This window comes from Dunckerocampus dactyliophorus, chromosome 10, assembly GCF_027744805.1.
Source record: "Dunckerocampus dactyliophorus isolate RoL2022-P2 chromosome 10, RoL_Ddac_1.1, whole genome shotgun sequence".
In the NCBI taxonomy this organism is placed as follows: domain Eukaryota; kingdom Metazoa; phylum Chordata; class Actinopteri; order Syngnathiformes; family Syngnathidae; genus Dunckerocampus; species Dunckerocampus dactyliophorus.
This window is the reverse complement of record NC_072828.1, coordinates 17,535,468-17,553,427: the sequence shown is the minus strand read 5'-3', so window position 1 is coordinate 17,553,427 and position 17,960 is coordinate 17,535,468. Positions and strand designations below refer to the sequence as shown.

Sequence of the window (17,960 nt, the reverse complement as noted above, 5' to 3'; positions counted from 1 at the left end):
CACGTAAGAAAGGTTTGGAATATGCTGACATCAATAAACAAGCCCAATTTCAAATAAACAAATTATTTTTAATTTATTTCATAAATTGCTACATACAGTATGAAATCATACCTGTTTCCCAGTCTAGTTTGTCATTACTATTTTCTAACAACTATTACTACACACACATTCTGACACATGTGTAAGTGGGTTGTGGTCCCATTTTAATTTGTCCTCTGAGCCCTCAGGGTTGTAGCGCTGATTTAACCTGATTCATGCGCTACCGTGACCCAAAATGAATACCACATGACTGCATCTCAAGTGCTGCACCCAGGTCAACGATTCAGGTGTTTATGATTTATCCCCCGTTGAATGCACTGGCCACGACCCCAGCCAATGTCAGGGGTCAACCAATAAAACTTAATGGGTTACCACTAAAAGATAGGTGTGGGAACTGGGAAAGTTTACAGCCAACCAGTGTTTATTACTGAGGCACAGTACCGTGTGTGCCGATTCAGAATAAAATGCTGTGATACACAGTATGTTGGAAACAATCAGGAACATGTTTGATCAATGTAGGGGTGTCAATGATGGCATAGGGCTAATGTGGTTTGTTGAAAACCAAATAATTGTCTTCATTAAGGCTCGATACACACACACACACAATCTACAATGCAGTCACGCACAGTACATCCAAAATAAATTAATCAATAATTGCGAAATTATTATGATATATTAGTACAGTATATGCTTGAATTATGTGGTCACATGCTTTGTATAAGCAAACTGCATGAATACAAAAATAATAACAGTAAAAGTCACTTAAAATAAAATATACTCACCATAGCTTTGCAGATGATAATAGGGAAACAAATAATGTCATATAATCAAATATTTTGTGTTTTGTTAGTTATTGTAGCAAATACCATATTACCAAGTCCCCAAATAAATGTCATGAGAGTGCATGGACAGATGCACTCACCTCTCCTTGGACTCTCGTGGTTAAAGAGGATCCCATTGACGGCAAACATGTTGTAGGCCTCTCTGAAGTTCACCACAATCCAGTAGGCATACAATTTAGCAGCACCTTAAAGATACATTTTTTTTGTTTGTTTTACTTTACATGCATTTATTTATGGTATGCAAATGCAAAGAGACTTCTACAAAGTAAGGATAGCAAACTATCATTTAAATCGCATATCAACAACATTAATGTGATGAAAATGAGTGCTGAGTCGTGTGGATACAAAGATGTCTTTGTTTAACTGAGAACCACAACAGTCTTCAGTTAGACATTTAGCCTCAGGGTGTGTGTGTGTGCGTGCGTGTGTGTGCGTGTGTGTGTGTGTGTGTGTGTGAGAGAGAGAGCTAAAAAGCTGCCTAAACACTATAGCCCAGCTCTATTCTCTCTCTCTCTCTCTACCACACATACACACATTTTTTTAAGCAATATTTTTTGAGTTTAGTCTGAACATCGCCATAGTCAACGAGCTGATCTGTGGAAAAAACAAAACATTTTAGATAATTTACATGACTTTGTTTCCACACAGCTCTCCATTGGATATAAGTAGAGTACCGTAAGGTGAGCGAGGATAAAAGGGTGTGGTTTCCGTCTGTGGGATCTCCTGGACTTTGCCATACAACTCACTGGTGGAGGCCTGATAAAACCTGACGCTGCTGGTCAGACCGCACGTCTTTATAGCATCCAAAAGACGAAGCGTGCCAACGCCATCGACATTAGCAGTGTACTCAGCCAATTCAAAGGAGATCTATGGAAAAGACAAAAACAAGACTTACAGTATATTTTTAACTGATCAGTCCCTTCTAACCCTATCAAAAACATAATATTGTATTATCAATACTATTAATATTACATGTGTTGTTATTTTGTAAACAGAGATAAAAATATGTTCCTTTTGCTCAATTGGTTAGATTTTTGCTGTTTTTGTTTCATGACTTAATTATTGTTACCGTTAACGATTATTGTTAATAATAATTATTATTACTGTTAATATTTCTACAATGTGCAGTGGGCCAGGAAAAAACTAGCCACGGTCCTTTGTAAGTGCCAGTATTTTGATAAAGACGGTGAGAAACACTATTTGCTTAAAAAAAAATAACTCATGACAAAATAGGAAGGTGGTGTTGAAGAGGAAGATATTCATTTTGACAAGATTCAAGGTGGGCCGGTCTTATATCCATAATTTGAAGGGTTGAAAAAGACTATGACATAGTTAAACAGCTATTCCTTGCATGACATGACACCAAACATGACACCAAACAGCTATAAAACACTTCTGGACGAGTTTGTAAAACAGGTGACTGAAGCAACGACAGCTATGTCGGCATGGGAAATGTGGGTACCACAGGATGAAATGAGTGAACTAAATACCAGGGTCCAGACTATCCTGGAGAATAGAGGTGAAATGAGGTACAGAAAAGCCCCCAGACTAGGGAAACACCATTAGTGTGACTGCCACCAGTCCCGACCCCTAAGGACCCATCTTCAGTGGTCGCAGCAGAGACCACCACAGATGGACATTTCTAAAAGATTAAGAAAGCGTTCTTGAACAAATTGATCAACGCAATATTCTCTGCTTAACTGAACATTACGCTTTTGAGAGAAAGCAAGCATTTACCAAAGCGTCAACCTCAACAAGGGACTCTGAAAGCACATGCATCGTGTGTGGAGATGATCGACATCATGACATAATCTTCTTCGTCAGAAATCCCCCCCGCAATAAACACAGCATGCAAGTTAAGTCACCTACAGCTATGTATGAATGTGTATCAATTGTGCTCCCAAGTGCGTGACAGCACTGCCGATAACCCGTGACGGACGTGCTCAGAGATGCAAAATTGACTTGTTTGATACCTATGACCTGCATTACATGATACCAGGTGGCTGTACAGAGTAAAAAAATTTAAAAAATAAAAAAATTAGAGGACAACGAAAAGATGCCACTACTTAAATGATCGTAACAACAGAAGACCGGAGAGACGAATGGTATGTAAGAACTATTGTTACTTCAAGATACAACTGTGGTTAGTCTGAGTAGTAATTTCATGTTATTCCTCTTTGATTCAAATGTTATCAAGCTCACCTTACCGGTTCCTGGAAATGGTAATCATTTAATTTTATTTGAACATACATACAAATTACAATGGAATACATCACAGTACAATTCCCAGTTCCACATGTCCAAAAGGAGTAGGAAGAAGCAAAGCTTATTTAATCCTAACCCTCATCCGTTTCAATCAATTGCAAAACATCTATTCACTTCCTATATTTAATATGTGTTCTTTTTAATAGTGATAAGGTAATGTAACAATGTGGAAATATAATTGTCAAGTTTTTCCACAATCATAGTAAAAATATAATACAATAATCAGTATAATAATAAATAAATAATAATCAATACAAACAGACATAACAGAACAAGTTCAAAACTCTTCTTCCTTTTATTTTGCAAACATCAACTGCTTGCACAGTTTCTTGAAATCGCTCATCTCGGTGCTTTGTTTGAGTTCCTTACTCAAGCCGTTTCATAATTTGATTCCACATACTGAAATGCTGTGGGTTTTTAGAGTTGTTCTTTGTTCTTCCCTGAGATCATATTTCTCCTCTCTTGTAGAAAAGTATTGTATGACATTTTTGGGTAACAGGTTATTGTTTGTTTTATGCATAATTTGTTGTTGTTGTTTAAAAGTTTACTAAATCAGCTCATTTTAATATTTGTGATTGTACAAATAAAAGACGTGTATTTTCCCTATACGTGGCATTATGGCTTATCCTAACTGATATTTTTTGCAGTCATTTAGCGAGTCTCAATAAATAAGTTAAATATGGTAATACCAGAGAGCAGTAAAGAGTGTGGAGTGAAGTATATGTCATCACCTTATTTTGTATATTTTTCATGTGAGATTTCCAGCTCATTTTTTCATCTATTATGATCCCCAAAAATGTATTGTCGTTCACCCTTTCAATATCCACACCGTCAATTTGTATTTGTGTGTGTGTAGCCTTTCTGCTATTACCAAAAATCATTATTTTTGTTTTACTTAGGTTCAAGGATAATCTATTTTTATCAAGCCATCTTTTTAGTATAGTCATTTACTGTGACTTTTTAAAATTAGCTCTTGTGTGCTTTCTCCAAAACAAAAGGCAGTAGTATCGTCTGAAAATAGTACTAAGTTTTTTGTCACTTTACAGATCTCATTAATATACAAGTTGAACAGTTTTGGTCCCAGTATTGACATCAGATCCTCTTCTATTCTCTCTTTGGCATTGTTGCAGTTGCTAAGCAACAACAGGTGTCGGTTAGCCTGTTAGCTTGCCTTACAACGGCCTTCGGTGTTTAATATTCGTTGTTATGAGTTTGTGTCTCTCACCAGTCCGAGTTCAATCCAGAGATATCGCATTTGTTTTGTGATCACGAAGTGTGATCAAGAAGACTACAACATATGCGATAGCGTGAAGCCGTAAAATTCAAACCCCAAAGTGACGAGGGATGACTGTACTGCACATACTACTGTACACACACGAGTAACTGATCACGATAATTCATAACAGTAATTACAAAAGTCAAACAAAAGTACAAGTTGTATATATATATATATATATATATATATATATATATATATATATATATATATATATATATATATATACACACACACACACACACACACACGTATGTATGTATGTATGTATGTATACATACATACAAACACGCACACGCACACACACACACACATATATAGTACTATGTAATAAAGATGTAACTCTTCTTGTAAAAAGTCAAAACTGAGGCAACCTTGTACAAAATCATAATCAGAACAACTCCAAATAAAAAAATAAATTGCAGTATATGCCGTATATGTCATCGCCCTTCTTGGAAGTAATTAATAATTAATGATTAATGACAGTAATTAATTAGAAAGTATGTGAACGTCCCTACTTGTTTACTTCCCCGACGACCTCCTCCGCATGTTTTGCAATCAAGCATAAACACAGCAAAAAAAAAGCGACAAACGATCACTTTACTGTAGAAGTTGGTCGTAGAAAGTTTGTTTCTCTGACAAATGTGGAAAGAAAATATTTCCTGGAGGAGACACTTTCAACAATTTAAAGAGGACCTTGTTTGAAGAATATACTAGTTGATACAAACTATACAAATATTTATCAGCTCTAAAATGAAATGAGTGGACTTACAAAATCAGCAACTGATTGGCAGCTTCTGAACCGCCCAGGGGACTACAAGAAGGAAGAACTTGAGCTGACCCACAATATCCCACGATCCAACAGTAACCTGTTTTAACCACAAGTACAACCTCTGACTATCCAGCTGTGTGCTCCAGTGAACATCTTCTTACTCGCACACACAAACTATTTAGTACAGGAGAGTTTCAGACTGAACTATAGGCTAAAGCCTAAAAAGGAGCATTTTTTTAACACAGCATTTCTTGAAACAAACATAGGGCAAATGTTACACACTTATATAAGGTGATAAAAGTGTTCATACTCACAATGCGGTCCGGACAAAAATGTAAAAAGAGCTAGATGCATTTAGGTTTGCATGAAATACTGAAATATGGTCTGATTCACTTAGCCTTCACACTGGTATTTCTCATCATTAGTTGACCAGTAAAATGTCTTAGGTGTGTGATTCAAGATGGCTGAACACAAGCATTGCCATTAGCGTGTAGGTGTAGGACAATGGAGACGGTTGCACGGCTTCTGGAAATTTACATTGACGTAACTTTGTCACGGTGTGGCATGGTCGTGACCCCAGGATGCAGAGACAGCCCTCCCCTTAAGAAACAGATTCTAGACTCCACAGTCACACAGGTGGAGGAAAGATCAGCGGAGGGTCCCCGGGCTTGGTCTCTCCACCACGATGTAGGGGCCCTCGGAATTGTCCTAACTTTCACCCCATACGGTGCCTCTTGCCAATAGCATTCATAGCATAGTAGTGAAAATAAAGTATAGTAGAAAATGACTACTAGAAAAAACACAAACAACCAAAATGATCCAAAAGTCAAACCCACAGCACGTTCACTCACCCACGACTGTGAAATAAAGACATGTCGTGCACTCTTCTTGTGAAAATTCATGACAGAGGAAAACCTTGTACAAAATAATAATCAGAATAACTGCAGATAAAGCTGTAATTATTCCACAGAGAAAATTGTGCCGCAAATTTTTGACGTTAACCAAAAAACGTGCTAACCGATGTTCCGCTATATGTGTACGCAGTTTGTAGACTTCCATTGAGACATGCCCGTTATGTATATCATCTCTGAATCTGACAGCAAGTTTTAACTGATACACACGAAGAATTTCACAAAACAGTTACATTTGTGAGCAAACAACATACGTACCACAATGACACTCCTAGTGCTGTTTCAAAATAGACAGGTACGGTACTTTACTCGGCTAATTACAGGCTCATTGATGTTTTTTCTAGTGATTGTGACTCTTTACCTATTTGCAAAAGCAAGACTACACATCTATGCATTTGTCCACAATATACCAGACATTTTCCAACAGTTAATCTATTCACTTCTTTCAAAATATCGGATTGGACAAACACACTTTTTCATTTAACCAAGTCACAAAACAATGCAGGTGGCGTTTTGAAATGATTTTGCAAATAAACCTAATGTTATGATAATATATAATAATAACAACAATATACAGTGGCTGGCAAAATGATCAAGTTCATTTTCATTTATCGTGTGATTAATTAATTTATTATCACAAAGCAGTTTTTTTCTGAATAAGAAATATGTGATCTCGTGACAGTAGTAAATAATAGTCAATTAATCATTAAATCAACCTACCGTCCAGTTTCATTATTACCACAATTTTCTAAAATTATCGAGAAGCTATTTAATAACAGGTTGAACAAATTTATTGCAGAAGAATGAATTACTCGCGAATAGCCAATACGGATACAGAGCTAACATTTCAACCTCCATGACACTGATTGAAATTACCAAAGAAATTACCAACGCTATAGACCACAGAAAGTGTGCAGCTGCAGTATTTATAGATCTGACAAAAGCTTTCGATACAATTAATTACAACATCCTAATTACAAAATTAGAAAGGTATGGTATCAGAGAGTTAATTTTGAATTGGGTCAAAAGCTACTCAGCTAACAGGAAGCAAACTTCTGCAAGTTTAAATATTACATGCAGAGTACCCCAGGGGTCAATACAGGGACCAAAACTATTCAACTTGTATATTATTGACATTTGTAAAGTGACAAAAGACATAGAGTCAGTAAGCAAACGATACAAGTGAGATTGTTCCAGAAAAAGCACACAAGAGCTAATTAAAAAAAGTCACTGATGAAATGACTATAGTAAAAAGACGGTTTGATAAAAATAGATTATCCTTAAACCTTAGTACAACTAAAATAATGCTATTTGGTAGCAGAAAGGACACTTCTGAGCAACTACAAATTGACAGGGGAAAGAAAATACATTTCTAGGTGTCATAATAACTGATAATATGAGATTTATGTGGGACGTATGCAGAAAAGACTTTACTGAATGTATTTGGGGGCCGGGTGGACGGCAGTTGCTTTGCATGTCTGTCTTACAAACAGAAACCACCGGATGTGATACACTGCTAACTGGGTTAGCCAACTTCTCGTTAGATCGGTGTTTGATCGAGGACAGTCTAGTGGACATCGTCATCCAAACTCCTTTGCTGCTCATCATAGTGGTAAAACAGAAGATTGCTGCAGAAATCCCAATAAAATTCTTAATTCATGTAGCATGAACCCAAGTCTGGAGTAACTATCTCCAGAGCGTAGAGAGACACGGATTATGGCATTATTGTTTCAAATGTTTTACATTTTTGTTTGCTATTTTATAAACTTTTCAAATAAAATTGACATCAGGGGTACCGGTAAAACCATGCTCCTCCATACATTTCTGAAGTGAAAAACATTTGCTTTCATTCACCTCACTGCTCCCTCAAACAAACCCAGAAATCATAAACACAAACATAAGCTTCCCTGCACTGAGTGGCGGTAATTATGTTGGTCCAAATGCCAATTGACACCTGATGCAACTGTTAATCGCTATTGGGATTAAGTGGCAGGAAAGAAAGATAATGGTACCTTGACGTGACTCTGAGCTCCCAGGTTGTATATCTCTGTAGGCTTGACTTGGTTGATGATCTTCACCAAACATGTGCTGTCAGTCAGGTCACCATAGTGTAGCTTCATGTCTAACAAACAAAGGGGCAAACAGGCATCAAAGCGTTAATCTTAAAAAAAGGACTCGAGTGGATATATTTTGCCCCGATAATTTGGTAATCGTGAAAATGTAAAAAGACAAATTATATAATACCGCACAAGTACTGGAGATGAGAGTGAGCATATCCTGCTTGACCATCACTTATTTGCAGTGAGGAAAATCACCTGTAAATTGCTACCAGTAGTGCTAAAAAAAAAAAAAAAAAACAACATACGCTCCAGTTTACTAAAGCCTATTAAACCTTGTCTCACTGGTCGAGCTTATGATCTGACGTAGAAAAATAATCTCTTAAATTTGAGAACCTTGTATCCAAATTCAACTGTAATTGTATATGTGATAAAGTTAAATAATAATAATAATTATTAACATGGACCAAAAATTATTCGATATTTGTTGTACTTTTGAGTCATTATTGGGACTTCTTTCAAATCCTCCACTGTAGCATCTAGGTTCTGGGTAAATAAAAGATGAAGACTCTTTGTCCTCGTCATCTGGGATCTCTTCTCATCAGGCAGATTCACACGTGGCAGATTTGACACACAACACACATGCACAGTCACCACATGCTCCAAGCCAGGCCGAAAAGTGCACTAAACTCTCCATAAACACTGTTGAGCTAAGTTAATTACACACCTCTAACTACTAGGCCCAAAGCAAATAGCAAAAGGTCTGCCGTGAACATAACTTTACAACAACAGGATCAGAACCATAGCACAAGCCGCTCACCTTCCAAGAGGACTAAGGATTTGTCATCCTGCCACCAGACGACTGGCGCCTCTAAACTGTCCGTAGGTCCATTAGTAAAATACGACATGATCGCCACACTCCTGCATACACTGATCGATGTAAGGACATAAGCTTCACTACTGACTCTTGGGCGTGTGATGTTAGCTCTGTTAGCTTGCTAGGTCTGACAGTGCAGTGGCGGATAAAGACTTCAAACTATAGTTTTGTTTGTTTGGAAAAAATAAACGTTCATTTCTAGAAACAGAACTGTTCTCGGTTTTTGTTACCATTGCATTTTCTTTAATAGCAGTGATGTCATATTTGGTTTGGACAAATCTACAGGTAGTTAGTCTAATTCACCTTTGCGTTTCTTACTTCCATATGTGCACAAATTATAGTTAAATCCAAATTAAGAAAAAAAAATTGAAATAAATTACCGGTTATTGTATTGGTATCCGTCTTAAGAAGTACAAAGTTATTGGTATCGGTTTGAACAAAATATATATTGTGCATCCCTAATTCATTTTATATAATAATATTTAATTTTCCTTGGATGGTCTGTGTTGCTTTACAAAGGTTGTGTTTACTAACCAATCAGGAAAGTGATTCACATCCTACAGTGAAAACATGTTTTGTGAAGTCACACAGTTCTACCATTTCCCATTACGTGCTACCGGCCAGCTCAGCGTAGTTGGCCTTCTTGTGCTCCTTGAATTGGTGGACCAAACAACAATATCAGGACAGAGAGATGTGGTGGTCATCTTTGTGGGAAACCAAAGTTGTCTGTCGAGGTCAGCCCTCATGTCCCACTCCCAGTCAAGGGAAAAGGGTCTTGGTGTTTCTCTTCGCCTCGTGTATCCTTGTTCCCCACTTTCCGTGGCAAAGTTGATGTGGTTCTCTGCTGGTGGTGACCTTTTGTTGTCACGTTGACACCTCTCCAGCACCTCAGCAAGCTTTCTCTGGACCTGGTCGTGGCACCATCCGTAGTGCTCCTGACAGTGTGTGGTCTTACAGCCTGACAGGATGTGCTGGAGGTTAACAGCATTCCTCATTCCTAAACCACCGCTAGATGTTACGAAGACAGGGAAGTATAGGTGCCGCGAATGGGGAAAGTGGATCTCCCACAGTTCTGACCAACAGATGTTCTGGTTGACAACTCCCTTAGTTTGTAATGATGAAAGAAGAGAAACAACCACACAGATGTTCCAGAATGTAGAATTTAGTGTAGAAAAGACCTACTGCCTTCAGTGTGTGTCTGTGGGTTCTGGTAAAGATGTTCAATGCGTCCAGTGTTGAAGGAGCTGGAACGTCTCAAAATGCCATGAACCTGAGGATTTAGGAGATATGACCAATACATAAGTTAGTAGCAAAAAAGCTTGATCTGATTTGCAATTCTACTGTATGTTGTAAGATTTACAGTTGGTCATAAGTTTACATGCAGCTCTTATTTATTCATTCAACTTTTATTGAACACGTGTAAGGGCCAGTTGAGAACAAGCTCTTTTCAATGATGTCCTGATTACAAACAAATTATTAAAACAATATAGATGTAAGTTACAAATATAAAACATAAAACAACTACAAAACAACAATTTAATGGTATATGTACATTCAGATTGCATGGAGTCCATGCTAAAATACTTGAAATGATAAAAAAGAATTAACGCAACCACGTGGAGCTGTGATAAAAGATGATTCCATTTGAATGATGCAAAATCCTCCAAAGCAATTTTTCCAACCTCTGTCCAAACATGTGGGACATTAAGAGCTAAGGGATTATGAGCACCCATGCAGTAACTGTATAACTTAAAACTAAACAAATTTGTCAAATGCCGTAATATCCAGTGTATAAACCAAACCGGTGCATAAGCCACACACGCTAAATTTAGAGGGAAAAACATTTGTACATATATAAGCCGCAGGTGTTCATATCGTAAAATGGGATATTTAGTGCACAGAAAGACGTTACACAGAAACATGTTTTAAACGTTTTTAAATGTTTTTTTTCCCCCAAACAGTGCGTGCCAAACAGTGGTGCAACACGGCTATTTAAACAGTGTCAAATAGTGCATGTAACATAGACAACAGTAGCCTACCAGAAAAGTCATTCATCGCCGTCATCTCGGGAACTAAAACCACAAAACTCTTCCTCATCCGTGTCAGACTTGAACAGTGTCAGTGTCACACACGTCGTCAGTCTCTCTCTTTCGGTGTCACTCTCCAATCCTCCTCTTCATCTGGCAGTAGTCCAGACTTTTGAAACCCGTTGATGATAGTGTTTTGTTTTTTTTTACACTGCTCCACGCTGTAAGGATCCACTGACAGACTTGTGCAAAAGTTGCTCTTCCCATGTGGCCGTCTACTCTCAGTCTTCAAGCACATTTTCTAGTTCAGGCCATCTTCTCTTCTTACCTCTGAAAGCTTTTATTATCTTTATACTTTGCGTCAGCTTTCATGCAGCATGTTTCCTTGTCTTGACAGCCAAATCGATCACCTTTAACTTGAAAGCGGCATCATATCCATTTCTTCGTGTGTTTTTTATGTTTTCTATTGAAGCATTCAATCTACGCTGTATGCATGTTCGCAATAAATTAAACCTTAACCATAACCATGATGGAAGATTGTGACTACTAGGTTGTCACTGCGCATGTGCAGAACACGTCTACATCCGGGTACCGCGTCCACATTCCGGTACAGTAGGTGGCGGTATGCACCTAAACGTTGGTTGTGACTTGCCATAAACAAAAAGAAGAAGAACGCGGCTGCTATTGGTTGCCTATTTTTCGGCAGTCAGTTTTACATGGATGGATAAATACTTCATTCATCTCCAAGAGAACAACACAATATTTTATGTTTTGTTTTATATGACTTATTGTATCAGTATTTCTATTTATTGATGTATAGTATACGTGAGCGGATATGATGTGTACGCCTGGGGCACTACGTTCATTGCATAAATTTTACGTAGGGTCACTAGATAGGAATTGCTGGATTTTACACACTATTTCCGGCCTGCTGGAGTTTATCGCTCTGGACGTCATGAGAACCACGGTACAGTGGGACCAGGGATACCATGGTCCTTCTTTGAGTCGTCATAGTGCGTATGCCCCCTGCGGACACAGGTATGTGTCAACAACGTGATCACGGCACAAATTCCAATACGTACCCTCTTTATAGGTTACTTTTCCTTTTTGTTTTCATGGAACATAACAGGCTTTGCTATCTTGGCGGTATATTTATGGTGTTTATTGAATAATCCAAATCCAAAAATGTTTCACATTTACAATAGTGTAAACTGTGGTTGTTGTTTCTCACTATAAACTTGGGTATGTGCATGCATACCTGGCTCCACTCAACTAGAGCCACAGGGTTCGCAAACACAGAGAAAGGCGGGATTCCCTCTGGTGGACAGAGGCAGCTGAATGAATTAATGCAGTGCCCCGGTAGCCATGGTCAATGAACTGCTTTGCTGGGAAGCAATGCGTGATGGTAAGCAGTTAACATAGTTGTTGCTTTTTTTTTATTCTAAACTCATATTGGTACTTGTCTTGTACATTTCTTACCTAACTAAGCGTTAAGTTGCTGTGTGATGATTTTAGCGTTCTTTCTAAAAAGACACCATGAGTCAGACTGTTATATTGAGTAATGACCTCCTGCGATTTCCGATGGGTTGACAAGCTCGTCGTGAGTTCACTTATTGCTTGTCATTGGCTCTTGCCAAAGAAAGAGCTACGGTTTCTTCACTGAGCGGCACAGTATTTAAACGATTAGTAGTAGTTCTGAAGTAAAGGAGATGTCACGAGATTAGAACATGGCCATAAATTAGCCACAGATGATGCCATCAGAAATTACCCTAATTTGAGTTTGTTTCAAGTATGTCTGTTTGTGCAGTGTGTCATACCTCATATCCTTTGGAGAGTAGAAATTCCGCCAAGTATGACCCATCCTATAAAAATGAAGGAGACAAATATTACAGCCTGAAAAAGACAAGTCCAAATCCAAAGCTCAGTGAGGCATAACAACTTCTGTCAGTGGTTACTTAGCCAACATCAGCGCACTACAAGCCAGATTTATATCAATATATCACGTGCATTTTCTACAAGCACAGTGGAAAAGAAACAAAACATTCAACGTGAAAAGTTCAACTCTTAAAATCTAGTGAATAACCTTAGTCATGAAAACTGTATAATTCTATTAGCACTAATAATAGGACGTGCACTGACTTCATTTTAAGAAGAACTTTGCAGAACAGAACTCTCTCCAATGTTATAAATACTTTTGCAAGAATGAAACGACAGAAAATTATATATGCATTTACAAAGCTGCCAACCTAATACACCACCTTCCATGCCAACTTGAAAAAGTGGGGGCTAGGGGGTGCTTTATTTATTCATTTTTTATTTTGTAAAAAGGCCTATATTGATATTTAACAAGAAAGCTTGGAAATTAGTTATTAATATCAATATTTCAACTTTCTCTCGTTATGTTTGCTCTATTTTTCCCCATTTTTTTGTTTAGTTTTTTTATTGCTATTATTTTTATTTTGTGCTTTTATAGATCATCTTCAGGGTTGAACATGTGACGTAACATTAACCCTGTGAGAAACTACATCTCTCGTCGTCTATTTAGCTTGTTAGCTTTCTGTCGCAAGCGAACAACGGGAATTAAAGAGAGTGTTATTGTAGCTGGAACTAATAAATTGTGACAACTGTCAGTAGATCCCAAACCGGAGAAGAAGGCGTTCGCTGTGGTGGACTGTACGCCCTCTGAACGAGTCGTATACTGAAACCTCCGAAAGGCAACACAATGCGTACCTGAGAGCAGCAAAGCGTACAAGCCTATTCAAGGGTCATGTACAAAAAATGAATACATATTGGCAGGTCTGCATCTATCTTTAAAAAACCTTTTAGCTCAACGAGTTCGCTCATTTAACAGGTTCAGAGACGATATAACCAAGATTTGACAATGTACAGCACAATGGACGTAAGACACATGAATAGAAGTAAATGAAAATGTATCTAGTTGCATATATTTTGGACTCCATGACATATTAATGGTTCGGAGCAGTCAAATCCCTTATTACAATTTTAGAACGCTGCCCTCCATAAAATTCAAACAGTACTCCAGAGATCTCGAGCTGACACAGGACCAATGCTATTCAATGTGCGCATTCATATGTGCACAAGAGTGAGCCCTGTCAATAAGGTCTTGTTTCCGTCATCCATTTCAGTCCTCAACTTTTTTCCATCCTCAGACTTTCCAACCGCACATTTTGCAAAACTCTGGAACATTCTGAGTCGGTCATGGCATTTATCCCTCACTCCCGCTTACATATGTGCACATATACAAACACCCATACACACACACTCATGTTCATGCTGTCATCATGCTAGCCCTGTGGTTCCCGTTCCGGTCTGGGAAGCAACAGTTGGGGTGCAGGGCCCTTAAAAGGTGCTGTCTAGGTACTGCATGGGAGCGCTAACCCTTGAATCTCTATATTCCGCCCACTTCCTGCTCTGACACTGCAAGCCACACCCCACCAAACACACACGCATGTGCATTAGATATCAATTTAGCCTATTATAACCACACAATGACTCATAATTGTCGGCCACTCCTCTGAGCCTGCAGTTGTAGTGTACATGTGAACACCATTCCTATTATTCGGGTCGAACATAATAGTTAACGTAAAATTTAACCTCGAATTATGTCAAATGTAGACATTTGTTTCATTCTTTTAATCCACTATTGGGAACAACTGCTAGCCAGTGGTGGTGTTCTCATATCTTTTGGTTGAAGAAAGTGTTGTTTGGAGCCAAAGAGGGACAGAAAAAAAACAACAGTCATGATGGGATTTTTGTCAGCAGGAGATCCTGCTGCTAGACAGACCAAAGACTTGGACTTTAGACCGTACATTTGGAAACCACAGGTCAGATTGTTGTTCAGATGAAACAGCCAAATGCCATATCTCATCTTAGCTCACTGTGAAGTTAATAAAAACCCAATTCTAATCACTAAGGGCATAATTCAACAAAAAGTCAAACACTGACTAATTTCTAGCACAGTTTTCACTGAATTTGTAAAATGTTAATTTCAATATTTTGTGTTTCAATTCAATTTGCAACATCACGTTATCTCCTTTGTGACACTGTAAATTGTTGGTCGCCTTGGAATCCATCATCAAGGAAAATTGCTTCACATGCTGAACAATACCAAGAAAAGACATTTAATATGGAAAGGCAAGTTATTCAACTGCACAATAGCACACAGAACAGCAGGCTGAATAGGTGTGCAGTATGTTAACGTAGCGCATTAATAGTTATTCAACTATACAATAGCACACGGAACAACAGGCTAAATAGGTGTGCAGTATGTTAACGTAGCACATTAAGAGTTATTCAATAGCACACGGAACAACAGGCTGAATAGGGTAGGTACAGGAGCGGCATCTAGTTGTCTAGTTTGTCACGAGCCGAGCGCGCCCTCTCGCGGCTGTTGATGGTAATGTTCACACCTTGGTTCATGTCAGTCAGTATGAATTAACGTTTTGAAAACATGTTACATTTTAGATATATACATATGTATATATAGATATATATACACACACACACATATATATATACATACATATATAAATTGATTGAATTGAACTGAAACAAATGCATTTATAACATTTTTTTCGACGTTTTTTTTTTATTTTTACTGGAATTTTCTTTACATTCTGTCTCGCTCAACTTACAAAATCAGCATCGAATACTTATTTTCCCCACTGTATAAACTTGTATCAGTACCAGATGACATTTTGGGCCCAGGTAGCCCCATTGCCTGTCTCCCAGCATTCAGAGCTCCAGCTGGTGTCATGCTTTTTCCTGCCCTTGTGCCAGCGTCGAAGCCTTCCATGCCAGACCAATGGAAAAAAAAAAAAGCCTCAAGCCTCAGCTCTGTTTAATAACAAGAAGCTCCTTTTAAGCCATATTAGCCCATAAACCCTGGCCTCACCTCAGCGGTTCCTGTTATGGGCGGCTTAATGTTAGTAGTAGTTTGTATAGTGGCATTATTTAATGGTTATGAGAAGAGAGTGGACAAATACAAAGACTCCCAGGTCAATACCACATTTCCTTATATATACGCCTTGTCCACAGGAGGCTTTTGAAATGATACAAACAATAAAAGTAGGAACAATAAAAAGAGACAAAAAGAAAAAAATCAAATGTAGTGTACAATAACATTACAACTAGGGCCTGACCGAAATGGGATTTTTGGGACTGATACCAATATTTGGGGCTGAAAAAAAGCCGATATCCGATGTATTGGCCGATAACCGATATACTGGCCAATATATGAAACAAGAGCATTGATATACACAGGATATACACTGTACATGAGCATAAATTCTTATAATACCCAAAATATGATTCAACGCAAAGAAGCAGAAGACTACCAAATGAAACTAAGAAGTTTAGCTAGTAAGACTGTCAACGTTAGGACATGCCTCTTTGTGATTTACTTTTAGGTGTTTTAAAGCTGTTCTGCTTTACTTATAGGGCACAAATTTGTAGCGTTCTTTGCTTTGCTGGTGCTTGAGTCCTGTCTAACTTGCACAGTGCACATGTTACATAACGTAACGCCTCCACAGCTTACTCTTCCCCTCGGCCCTTCAAATGAAAATATATTCATTTTGTGCATTTTGATAACTAGCCTATAGAATTTGATCCTATAGTTGAGCATTTTAAAATAAAGAGAAGTGGCTGCTTGGGCTGAAAGTGATAATACATAGGCTAACGTGAGGTGTTTTTCAACTAATACATGATGTGTTTATCAAAGGCTTATTCACAAAAACATCTTACCAATATGAATTAGTCCTATTTACTAGCTATTGAAAAGTTCCATCTGCAGCCACTGAGTGTTTGCAAACAGCTGCTGAAATCAAATGCTGAAGCAAACATTAAAAAGTGAAAAAAGTTGACTACAAACAAAATAAGAAATAATCAAAATATGCATCACATTATTAGACTTAGTACAAGGGACACAACTACATTTTATGTTACAATGTAGCTGCTTTCAAAACATGCAATATATCACATTACAACTAAATAAATGACTTGGAACATTTTCAAAATGATTTGCATGACAATGACATGTATAACTTGTGAATGTGAATGTATGAGCTCCTGTAAATCCTGCATGGAGGTATTAAGTGAAGTGGGACGCCGTGTGTACCTGCATATATCTTTATTTCACTTTAAAACGCGGTATAATAGTCTTACATAATGGTGGACATGTGAATTAACAATTGCATCTACGTTTATCTCACATAAATGCAACACATACGACGTTAAAGCGCTACAATGCGCTCTCTAAAACTTGCGTGAAAACTAGAATATTCTCCTTGACGGACCTTGACAGTATGACACTAAAGTCCATCCATCCATCCATCTTCTATGCCGCTTATCCTCGTTAGGGTCACCAGTCAATCGCAGGGCACATATAGACAACCATTCACACTCACACCTATGGACAATTTAGAGTCGCCAATTAACCAATTAAACATGCATTTTTGGAATGTGGGAGGAAACCGGAATACCCGTAGAAAACCCACACTCACACGGGGAGTACATTCAAACTCCATACAAAGATGCCCAAACAGAGATTCAAACCCAGATCTTCAAGTCATTTATCGCTGTCCTCTTCTTCCTCTCAGGAACTAAAACCAATAAATTTGTCTTCTTCAGTGTTGGAACCAAACAGCCAGACCATTCCCTCGCCACACCCCCCCCCCCCAGTCTCTCCCCTTCTTTCGTTGTCGCTCCCAGAGCCACCCCTGCCCCGATGCAAATCATTCCCCGAGCCTGTGCTGTCCTCCCCAGCACGCAACAGTCCAGCCCGCTGGCGACAGTGGACCTACGGAGTCCACGCTACCAAGACCCAACGGCAGACCTCAGCAAAAACCGCAACATCGATTAACCTTCAACCTGAAA

The 17,960-nt window shown here is 38.3% G+C and overlaps 1 protein-coding gene across 2 annotated transcripts in view; it reads right to left on the bottom strand.

Moving 5' to 3' along the window:
- The window catches only part of gmds (GDP-mannose 4,6-dehydratase), a 111,476-nt gene that overhangs the window by 87,175 nt on the left and 6,341 nt on the right, over positions 1–17,960 (bottom strand). For both annotated transcript variants that reach the window (XM_054789465.1, XM_054789464.1), the window contains exons 2-6: positions 12,884–12,928; positions 10,222–10,309; positions 8,118–8,227; positions 1,556–1,748; positions 962–1,066 (exon numbers count right to left, since the gene is read on the bottom strand). In XM_054789465.1, coding sequence (XP_054645440.1) covers positions 962–1,066; positions 1,556–1,748; positions 8,118–8,227; positions 10,222–10,309; positions 12,884–12,928 — 541 coding nt within the window. The remainder of the gene's footprint in view (positions 1–961; positions 1,067–1,555; positions 1,749–8,117; positions 8,228–10,221; positions 10,310–12,883; positions 12,929–17,960) is intronic.